The sequence below is a fragment of the Bactrocera latifrons genome, unplaced genomic scaffold (genome assembly GCF_001853355.1).
Source record: "Bactrocera latifrons isolate USDA-ARS-PBARC rearing strain unplaced genomic scaffold, ASM185335v1 scaffold_758, whole genome shotgun sequence".
NCBI classification, from domain to species: domain Eukaryota; kingdom Metazoa; phylum Arthropoda; class Insecta; order Diptera; family Tephritidae; genus Bactrocera; species Bactrocera latifrons.
Genome location: NW_017537443.1, coordinates 74501 through 86620, shown reverse-complemented (window position 1 = coordinate 86620; position 12120 = coordinate 74501). Strand labels below are relative to the sequence as shown.

The following is a 12120-nucleotide window of genomic DNA, read 5'->3' as shown; positions in this document are numbered from 1 at the left end:
ACAACGTTTCGTACATTATAGCGTGGAATTTCTCTACGTTTGGGACGATATTGATTTTTTTGTTTATTTCGATCATGAAATCTGGTCTGGTTATTATTATAGCGACCACCTTGTCGCCACTTGTTCTCCTTGTTGTTTGATCGACTACGTGAACGTAATGAACGGGAACGGGAGCGGGAACGTCTACGGCCACGACCACGTGGCGATCGCGAACGTGATCTACCTGAATGGGGTGAACGAGAGCGATTTACGGCGACTCGTGGTGATCGCGAACGACTGCGTATGCGGCTATGACTGCGACTCCGAGTGCGTGAACGACTTCTTGATATAGATTTAGAACGAGAACGTGATTTTGACGATTGATGTCGCACTTTATATTTACCTACTTGTTGCTTGTCGGTGCGGTAATTGCGTACCTTTTGTTTGTTGCTTACTTTTTTGAATGTTTCAACTTTTTTGTCACGTTTATCACGTTTTTTGCTACTTCTTCGCTTCCTTGAGCCACGTGCATTCTCATCGTCGTCCGAAATTAGTTCGGTTTCAATGGCGACCGGTGCACTGGCAATAACTTCGGGCGTTTTACCGCCTTCCGTGTCCGGTTCATTCGAATCCTTGGAGGCATTTAGCAACTTTGCGCCCGTCTCATCGAATTTTTCATTTTCATGGCCTTCTTCTGGTTCATTGTTCTCATCCAGGCATGGTGTATAAGATCGATCAAGTTCGCCTTCGTTTTTATCATCTGTTTCTTTACCCTTACTCTTATTCCTTTTACTGCGTTCCTTAAGCTTGTCTGAAGTTGTCTCATCCTGCTCTTCACACTGACCTTCTTCTAAGTCAGATTTTTCTGACTGTTTTGCTGCTTTCTCATATTCCTTTGGCTTATCAATATCCAGTTCTTCCCAATCACTATCATCGTACAATTCCAATACGCCCTTCTTATTTGCAATGCCTACATCATTTTCGGGCAATTTCATCTCGGATTCTGTTGGACTTGGTGAACGTGAGTGATCGCTATGACCGTCCTTAGGTTCGTGCTCCTTTTCCAACGTTTCATTATTACTTTTATTACAATCGTCCAACTTTTCTGTTTTATTATCCTCCACCGCCATATTAGAATCCTCGTTGGATATGATTTCATGTTCCGGATCATATTGTGAGTCGCAATTGTCCACGCTATCGCGCCGACCAGGACGTGGTGAAGCAATTTCTTCCACAGTTTCGTGGTTTTCATTTGTCTTGTCAACTTCATCCTTTTCATTGTCTTCACTGTTCTCTTGTTTTTTAAGTTCTTCGTCGTCGTCGTCGTCATCGCCGCGATCGGCGACGTCATCGTCCTCGTTTTCTTCTGTAGGATTTTCTGGCTCATATAAGTCAGAATCTTTGACTGTAGTTGGAGATTCATTTGGATTAGTTTCTGGTGGCATTGGTATTTCATCATCATCATCTAATTGTACTAAATCTTCATTTTCATCGTCTTCCTGAGAATCGATATTTTATGAAATAGGAGAAAGAAAAGTGATATATCATGGTTAGTATACCATTTTGTGGTTATCTACATGTATGAGTTCACCTAAACATATCTGAATGCTCCTAACTACGTATAATTTAAATCGTCTATACGAAATATGTAAAAAAACTGATTGTAAACTAATTGTATTTAAGGTTTAAAACTTAATTCCACAGGAGAAATATTGTTTATTGGACAATCTTAATATTTGAACGTAAAAATGTAAAATCAGCGATTTACTTAACTTTTTAGGAACACGTACTACTATTTTAAAAAATAAAAAGAAAACTAAAACTATACAGCCACCATAGAACTAATACTATGAATATATGTATACCATTTAAGACTATAGAAAACTGAACTAAAATCTTATCGGCCAAATCCATATGTACTATTTCCGTGATAGTCGAGTTTGCCGGAAAGGTACTGGATGTACTTGTATGTATATCTAACTGGTTTTGTTAAAGTATAATCTAATCAGGCTTTTCTCCTTTTCCGACAAAATACAGTCTTTCAAATGCATTGAATAAATAAATATATTCCATAGTAAATGACAAAAATAAGGTAGGCTACTTGACAGAACACGACTGAAATCTCTTTTGATCGGAATGCTTTACTCTACTTGACAAATGTGTGGTTTTATAAGAAAATCCGAAACACACCTTTCAGAGAAATATTTATATCCAAAAAGTATTCGGCAAACGTGTTCATAAAAGAAATGCTATAAGCATTCACAAATAATAAAATATATGTATTTTAAGTGTAACTAAAGGAAATACCTATAAAGTAGCGGTTAGGTTCTAATATAACCAATGGCGGCTGCTTAAAACTGGGTTGGTGGGAGCTTTTAAATTTGGCTATAAATGCAATTTATAGGTACTTGGTAATGTAATTCACCTAATATTTAATAGTACTTTAATAAGGGAGTAAGGTGCTTAATTTTTCTTATAAAATTATTAAATTATATCTTAAGAATGTTGTATCTAAATTTCAAAAATTTAAAAGATGATGAGTGTTTTTTACACCTGTCTTTTATGACCGTTTTATATCAGATTTTAAAACTTTAAATCGTTTTCAGCTCAACTCAAGTTTTCAAAGTTAGTGCTCCCCATATCTTCGAAACTACGGCACCGCTATATTCGATTTGCTATTTCTGCACATAACATACGAGTTAACGCCGAAGAGTTATTTTCAAATAGTAGTTTATTTTGCAACAACATATTAGCCGATTTTTACACAAAATATTGCGCCTCTTCCTTCGAGTGTTTTAAAAAGAAAAATTCAACTACGGAAAATGTTATTATTTAATATTCTTCGTAAATTCGGATTAATCTTATAGTTCGTTTTTTTTTTACATATTTACTCAAATAAATTTAAAAAACAAACGAAACGTCTCTAATTTGTTCATACAAAGAGACGAAAAACACATTAAAAGCGGATTTTATGAATTTATTTTCGAAAGATTTAAACATTTTAAATAATTAAACCAATTAAGTTTAAAAACAATTTTGATTTGATAAATATAAAAGAGTTTAAAATAAAGTTGAAGAACGACTTTTCTGGCATAAACCGCAAGTGTGTAAATATATCGACTTTTAACGATTTTAAATGCAAAATTTTCTTATTCATAGTTAAAGTTGAAAAAGATTAAGTCATAAATTAATTCAATTTAAATGTGGGAAATTTGTGTGTAAACATAATAAGATTTCGTTCCACACTCGTTGTTTTCCCGAGGTGTGTGAAGTCGAAGGATTGCCTAAATTTTACACTGTGTGCGCTTCTAATACCATATACTACTTGTTGATATCTCCCTCTCCCTCTGCTGCCTGCATCACGAATAACTTTTAAAATATCTCGTGTTTTTTTAATAAAAGTATTCTGAAATCTAATCACTATTGATAAACATATTTATATTAAATGGTGTTTCGAATAGTAAACGCAATTAAGTGGTAGTAATTAAGTATGTAAAAGAGAACCCCAACTGTATTTATTTTTTATTATATTCGAGTTTTCAAACCAATAACGACTGCTGCAGTATATACAAAATATCTTATTTCAATCAGCTGTAAAGTTGCCACTAACAACGTTTTCGAAGTATTTGTGCCATATTCGAAAAATTGCATTGCATTGCCAAAAAAAAAAAAAAATATTGTCTAATTTTTGTTTTTCAATTCATACCTTAGCTGCTTCGCTGTTCTGCTGAGTTTGTGATTGCATTTCTGCTGATTTGGCAACTTCTTGGGATTCGGCTGAGTATACGGAAAAGTTCGGACAATTGGAGTCATCATCGTCATTTCCATAATCGTTATTCAATTGTTGAAAGAGTGGTGTGGCCCAAGGCATAGGCACACCCGGAGGTGGCGCAGGTGGTGGTGGCACAGTCATTAGCGGTCTCATTGTTTGCATTGGCGAATGCATTGCCAGTGGTGGCGGTGGGCCACTCATAGCCATTGCTGGTGGTGGCGGTCTCGACATTGGTAACGTTCCCATAATGGGAGGTGGTCCTGTCATATGCGGTGGACCTGCCATCGGCGGTAGTCCAGACACAGGTGGCGGACCAGCCATACCCAGTGGCACAGCAGACATTAATGGTGCAGATCTTACTGGTGGTGGTAGATCACCAAAGAGCGGATTTTCATTTGACATATTCTGTTGCTGAGGTGGTGGCAGTCCAGTCCTAAAGGGATTATTGCCTTCATTCGGTTTATTTTGTGTTTGGTTTTGTTGTTGGTGCTGTTGTCGATCGTCATCGTTACGATGCATAAATGGCAAAGAGTTTCGTTGATTATTGTTGCGCTGATTATTACGTTGATTGAAACGCATCGAGAAAGGTGAAAAATTTGGGTTCTGATTCGGGTTGTTGCTGTTGTTCAAATTTTGATTACTAAAATTGAAATTTCCACGGCTGCCATCGTTTCCGTCACCACCAGCACTACCACCCATAGAGTGTCTATATTGACCTCCACCGCCACTACCGCGATAATTGTTTTGATTGTTACTGTATCGATTATTGTAGTTACCACCACCGCCACCACTATTGCCGCCGCCGAAGTTTTGGTTTCCGCCTCCACCACGCGGATACATCGGCGCTTGTGTGACCCCCTCAAGTGGGTTGATAGGGGTGCGTGATTGTTGCTCATTAGCACTGACTGAGTTACGTGATGTTTGCCGCTGATTTGAGTCCGCATTGACACTAGAACTATTGCTATCGTTCATGTTAATTCCACTACTGGGCAGTTGCAAAGTGCCGTCAGCACTAATATGCACACTTTCCATGTTTCTGGCTGCATTATGCCAACGATCTTGCATGTTCATAATGCTGGATAACAGATCACCACTAGTGGGTGTTGCAGTTTGTGCTGGTAAATCTGGGAGAACATTACGTCTATTATTGCCTTGTAGGCGGCCTAAGAGAATACCTTTGCGTGCTCGTTGCGAGCCAAAGTTCGATATGCGTATGGAGGTTTGTAGAGCGGTGCCATGTCCTGTCTCTACTTGAATTTCATGTTCAATACCACCGTTATCACTATCCGAAAAGTACTCCAAATCATTGGCACCGCCAAACAGTGATAGTCCAGCTGACGTGCCAGACAGGTGTGAAGTGTATGTGGGATCTTTCTTAACACCCATCTGCTCTGCCAAGCGCTTGCTAGCCGTCATACGTCCGCCAGTACTGGTTCGTGCAGTATTGCGTGCTGATGCTCTGCGCTTGCGTCGACGTCTTCTAATAATTTTCTTTGTAGTTTTAATTGCGAACTTCTCATCGAAATTATTCAAATCATACTCAACAACATATGTACGTTTGCGTGTGCGACGTCGGCGACGCCTGCTCGGCTTACGACGTGTAGTTGATGGTCTTGTGGTGCGTGTGGTTGTGGTCGTCGTGGTGGTGGTTGTACTGTTACGAGGCCTGCCACGACCGCGACTGGTACCTGCGCTTGTTGTAGTGGTTGTGGTTGTTTCGATGCGCGCCCGACTGCGTGTTGTGCGTAAAACGGCCGCACGTATACGTTCATTTTGACGCGTGCGCAATATGCGAGGCTGCTGCAATTCAGTTACACGTAACGCCGCTTGCGGTATGCCCATGTCGCGTATATCTTCGTAAAGCAAATTTAAATCTTCTGACACATTGTCACTTTCAGCCGATGGATCAAAACAGTTGTCGCAATACCATGATCCTTCTGGAATTTGCGTTAGACGTGGTGTGAGACAATCCATATGATAGCCTTGATTACATTCATCACACAAGAGCATTACGTCTTCTCGTTCTGGACTATTGCAGATCTCACAATAAGTCACATCTTCATCGACACCATCCGCTTCATCATCCAATACCAGTTCTTTACTAATCTTATTGGGATCGACGTTAATCTCGCGCACGATTCTACGATTTTCAAAATTATCCCGCACGACAATGCGATCGAATTCGATGCGATCGATAGGACATGTCTGCACATTCTTGGACCAAGCTTCGATGCAGCTGGAGCAAAAACTGTGTGCACATGTTGCCGGCGAACCGATTTCTTGTTGTCGAAAAGTCAAGAGACAAATTGGGCATTTCTCGAGCAGCTCGTTGCTACTACTGTCCGAATTGAAACCAGCCTCGGTGGCGATTTCGGTTTGTTTGCTGTTGCTTTGATTTTCTTCCGAAGAATGCATTTGTTCATCTTCCGAGATGATAATTTTCTTCGACGATTTTGCTGTACGCGTTTTTACCGAGTGATTTATCTGTAAAATAGAAATATAAAAAAAAAAATTAGGTTCGGCTTTGTCAATTCATTATTGCACATAAATGCATATATGTATGTATACAAATATTATTTTAAACGTCTGCTATTTGCCCTTTAATAACAATAAACTTAAATATATTTGTTGATAATATAAATACTTAATAAATGTTAATAGATTAAAAATATTCAACTATATTAATCATTTTCTACGTTATTGGTACCTATACAGTGAGAACCCAAAATATGTATGTATGTAAGTAAATTCCGAAACTAGAAATATTTTTATAAAAAAAAAAATCGTTTCGTTAACTCGTTCGGCGGTTCGAAGGGTAACTATTCTACCCGTTTTTTAATACGAGTATTAGTTTTTAACAGCTTTCGTCTCTTAGCCGAAGTTTGGATTCAACAGTTTCATATTAACATATTTAGCGATGATTTATAAAAATAAATTAAAAAGCCTATCGGTGAGCTTGGTATAATTAAGTAGTAACGCAACCTAAATACTTAGTATTTTCTTTCATAAATTTTACTACCGTATTACTCAAAAATGATATAATAGTACTCATTATTATTCTTAAAGCATCTACAAATAAGAACGATGAGATATTGATGTAAATCATAATATTATAAATTCACGTTCATCAAAAAATCATCTTCTTAGATGAGACCAATTTTGTCTTAATTATTTCAACAAAATTGCCGATTTTGGGGTGATTCGAATCAATCAGCAGCGCTCGAGGAACTCAAAGACAAATTTCAGCGCACTATAGCCGAAATGCTGCACCTGGCAATCGGAAATTGACGTATACGGGTGGATATGCAAATTGAGCCGTGGTGGCAATTTGGCCGACATTTTGTTTAAATCATARATGGCATAAAATTATCTGCATAAYAAAAATGATAAAAACAGAAACCATTTTGGTCTAATTTGWGTGTTTTGCTTCATTTTAATTAAWTTATTGTAACCTTCGGATGAAATAGACAAATGGAAAACATTTTGGTAGTTCTTTTTAGTCATATTGTTTGATAATCAAGCTTTAAGTCGAATTAAGGYTTTTTTCGGCGATCTACCCCGTTTGGATCGGTGAGTACTAATCGAATTAAGGTTACTTAATAAGGAAAAATATCTTTTATAAAGACGTATTCGGATACTGTAGACTTGCTTAGGACAATATAGATTTATTATTATAGGCTATAGTAGTCCAACACGAACACGATGTTCGGAGATTGTAGACTTGTTATGAGAAATAATATATTTGGTGAAGATATGTTGTCAAAAAAAAAATGTTTTCCATACAAGAACTTTATTTTGATTGGTAAGTTTGTATGACAGCTACATGCTATAGTGATCCGATATCGCCAGTTCCGCCAATGAAGAATTTTCGGTACCAATGAAGAAAGTCCAGATCAATGTCTCAAAAACTTAGGAATGTGCTGCTCGTTACGTTGATAATTTATATATACATAGGGCCCACGACAATCGGGTTTACGCAATCGGAATGGATCAGGATTTTATTCGGCCATGGACTGTCAACTCGGCAGATTTCTGCCGCTACAACAACAACACTTAATGATATTTGTATAATGTTATAAAATGGAAAACTTTACCTTAAACTAATCCAGTTTAAACATTGCGGATTTTAGTTGTTTGAAGGTGAAATTATCTGTCTAAATTCATGCTATTCGCAAAAAGCTCTGTGAATATGCGATGCTGACTGTTCTGACAATGTTTTTCCGGCCCAGGAGCAAAATATTATAATAGACCATTGGACTCACCGACCATAAAATCATAAGGTTATGTATCGGAGAATTCCAAGGATTTTGAAAATGTAATAACGAATAGTTTTTTCATTTGGCTTACAATGTTGATATTAGTTGTATGTATATCGAACGATATTCGTAACTTATTTTCTAGCTTGTCTTTTCATGTAATGAAAAAAATAAAATTAAAATATACATATGATTGTAAGAAATCTCGACCTATTCCGCACAATAGTTTGTGAACCATTAAAATTCTCTTACGACAGAATTTACATTTTTCTAAAATGGGAGAGTCTCATTGGTGAATAATGTTATGCTTGAGCGACATTTGTATCTTTTCTTTTTCTTGGGATTGCTGCTGCCGAATTTTCAGTACTCTACAATATCGTATTTCAGTTAAAGTTTAAGAGTTTTTTAACCAATACCTGCAGACTTATAATATCATAAGAAAGAACAAAATATATGCTGAATCTACATCGATGTTATTTGATGTAAGATACATGTGTGAAAKATGGTGTAAGGAATAACGATATCAGCAGTTTAGACAAATGAGCAACTTTTTAGGAAGCATTTGATGTCTGCAAACCGAGAGACAAGCTCCTGCATATGCATATGTACAAACGAAAATGGCTAAATGCTCTTCACGCTGATCATTAGTGCCAAAATGAATATACCTTGTTCAGGCTTTTATTATATGTACATATATGCACTAATATATTAAAACTTCCAAGTAAATTAAAAATCCTTATATACACATAATATTTAATATGTGGTTTTTAGAAAGAGAAATATAAAAAGAAGCCATAAAACGATCTCATAAGTTGAATACTATTTGAAAAATTTTACTACTCATAGTAGTAAAATTCCTCAATAAATCTGGAGGAAAAATTTGCGACTGATGTACTGAGAGGTTTATGGTATCCTAATTACGAATTTGAGTTCAAAATTTTTCATGAAATCAGCATTAGTAAATGGTGGTGGTTTGACCCCTACACCCCTTGACTAGGCCACAAAAACTCCCTTTGTGTTAGAAAATGCTTACTATTCTTTCCGGGTTTAGCCACACACCACCTCCAGCAGCACAGCTACTGCTAAATGACTCTAAATTAGTGTATACGTGTTTTACGAAACAATAAATACATTATATATAAGAAGCAATTTGGAAAAATGGAAAAAAGAGCAATAAAATTATGGTCTAATAAACAGAAACGGAATTTTCCAATAGATGATTTTAGTAACCTGTATTTTGCGTTGTATAAATACGATGATAATTTTGTGACAAGGACTTTTCATCTATAAAATAATAGAATGGACCATATTACACATTAGTATCCCAATACAAATGTATATATATTAGAGCAGCGGTCAAAATAATATTAGTGCAAATGTGGTAAATAGTTTAGTGTTTGTTATTTCTTATGTTGCCTTATTTGTGTGATTTTTTCTTTAAAGACACAGARCAATAAAAAACTACTATAATTTTATGACTTAGTTTTTGCTTTTGGAATTTCGCTTATTTTCATAAGAGTAAGCTATTAAGGCAATCAAAATAATTATAGTGCATGGACTAACTATCAAAGCACAAATACCAAATATTTATTTGAATAAACAATTTTCGGAAATGTAAGTTTTAATTTTTATTATGTATTTTTGTTTTATATATTGGTAAAAATTTTATTTAAATTTCGCACCATTGGAAATCGGTCATTGCACAGCTTATCAATGCGATCTAAGATAAAGAGTTTTAAAATTTAATTGGTTGTTGACCGGAGATGATTTGAAATGCTTTAAAAACATCATCATCATCATCATTGTCATGTTTTTCAATTAATGGTGATGGACCGATACATTACTTTAAGAGGACCATGGATCGTACTGCGAGGTTCGATTTATGCAGGATGTAATGTTAAATGGCATTTCTTTGAGTCTTTCAACAAGACAATGATGCAAAGCACACAAGCAAGTTGGCTCTTCTATGGTTTCAAATAAATAGGATTAAGGTCATGGAGTGGTATGCACAACCTATAAACCTCAACACTTTATAAAATTTGTGGTGCGACCCAAAGGAGGCAGTTGGCGATGCTAATCCATTTTATAATAATGAAGTTTGGGAAACTCTTGAAATTATAACGTTTTTATTATATATCTGTGAATCAATTCACATATATTGTAGTATTTTGACCATCACTATGTACATACATTCGGCCTTATGAACAATTTCTTGGCATATTTCAATAATAGGAAGAAACTTCAAGAATAACAGCTATATACTTTAAAAATATATACTTTTAGGTATATTGGTAAAAACATATTTAAATACTAATATATTAAAGTAGAAGCGTAAAGATTATATATATAATATAAAACAAAATATTAGATGCATATTTTATATAAATACTATAAGTTAATGAATATTTTTTATTTACTTAATTAAGGTGTTTGCCCTTATTCGAAATATCCAACAAAACATTTTTGAAAACAACGGTATACSGTTTAATTTTCAAATCAAATGTTAATACTTTTATTAATAGTAAATAAATAAATATATCAATGCTTGGAACCTAATGTTTGTATACATAGTAAAGTTTATAGAGTAAGTACCAATAAAATATTTAAATGTTTGGAAATATTTTAATTATATTTATCCAAACACGTAATTTTTATAAGCATTTAAATATGAATATTAGCCATAACTTACGATTTCAGAATTCATTGGACGAAAACGTTATTTATTTTATAGCGATTACTTTAGGTTAGATAGTAATAAAATTTGTACTTTTATAACTATAAAAATGAACGACTATGCGCAATACACACATCCAATATCAAAGCAATACATTTCTGTCTTATACATATACATTTATATATCTGTATGTTTTTGAACAACTTTTTAATAAACGAAAAATAATCCATTACCTCACTACCACTTGAAGACTCATCCGAATCGCTTCCATCCATGTTAATCATATTTGTACGCTTCTTCCGAAGACGCTGCGTATTGTTTCTACGAATGTTATCCGAATCATCGGAACCATCATTTTTGATGGGCATTTTTCCTCCAAGAGGCCTACCATTTTGGCGAGTTCTTCGCGGTATAGTAGAAAATGATTGTGGCTGACTATTATTACCGTTTTCTACTTGACCATCTCCGCCCGACACTTCTGAAGCCGAAGAACTATCTTCACCACTGTCATCAAATTCGATGCGCATGACGATGCGACGTTTTCTACCTTTCCTAGTTTCAGTACAATTACCACCACCATGATTAGCATTTCCTCGAGTTACACGTCGATTTTGGCTACACGAAGGACGTGAGTCAATATCACTATCACCAGAATCGGCGGACATTCTAAATTATTGCAATATACAATACAATGGTATGTACATAGATATTAAATTAGCAAACTACATAGGTATGCCCTTTTTCGTTTGAGCTATTTAGTTTTTTAATCTTGTGTATGCGTTACACGAATAGGGCTAAATAAAATTTGTCCCTTTTCTATTTTTATAGTACTTCACAAATGTAATTTTATATTACAAAACGTAATTAAAAGTTTGATAATGTATTCAAATTATAGTTCCATTAATAAATTAAACCTCTATTGAGTAATACTTTTTTCACTGACAGTTGATGGCTATGGCCTCTGTATACGTAAATTCTATCTTTGCAATTTATCTTGTTCTAAGCGAGAAAAATATGCACTTTTTCAAACGCTCTTTTCTATTGTTGTATGTTTAAATTTTAACACTTTTTAATTTCACAATGCGCATTTTTCATAACTTAGTATTTTTACACAAGTTTTTCTCCAAATATTTGTGGAAATTTTTCTAATGCAGTAAAGTTTCTTTGCACAAACTCAGCCATTTTCAATTTTCTGCAGCAAATTGTAAGCGTGTGCATTTATTGTTATAGTGTTTGTTAGTTTAACGTATATGTATAGAAAAATAAGCCGATAAATTGAATGTGTGTGTTTGTTGGAGAGAAATTTAGGAGAGATCATATTCGTTTGTTGACAGCACTGCGAGCGGTCTCCTAGCAGGGTGACTAATTAAGACTTCTATATTTTGCAGAATTAAAATTTAAAATAATAAAATTTGATTGCATATAGTACATATAATAGT

General features: G+C 35.0%; 1 protein-coding gene across 1 annotated transcript; it reads right to left on the bottom strand.

Moving 5' to 3' along the window:
• Positions 1-11895, bottom strand: LOC108976379 (the record flags this gene model as incomplete). The annotated part of the gene is given in 3 exon segments (XM_018945439.1): positions 1-1478; positions 3686-6235; positions 10915-11895. Coding segments are annotated over 3 exon segments (4460 nt in total), but the record flags the coding sequence as incomplete, so codon positions are not given.
• Positions 11896-12120: the final 225 nt, after the last annotated feature.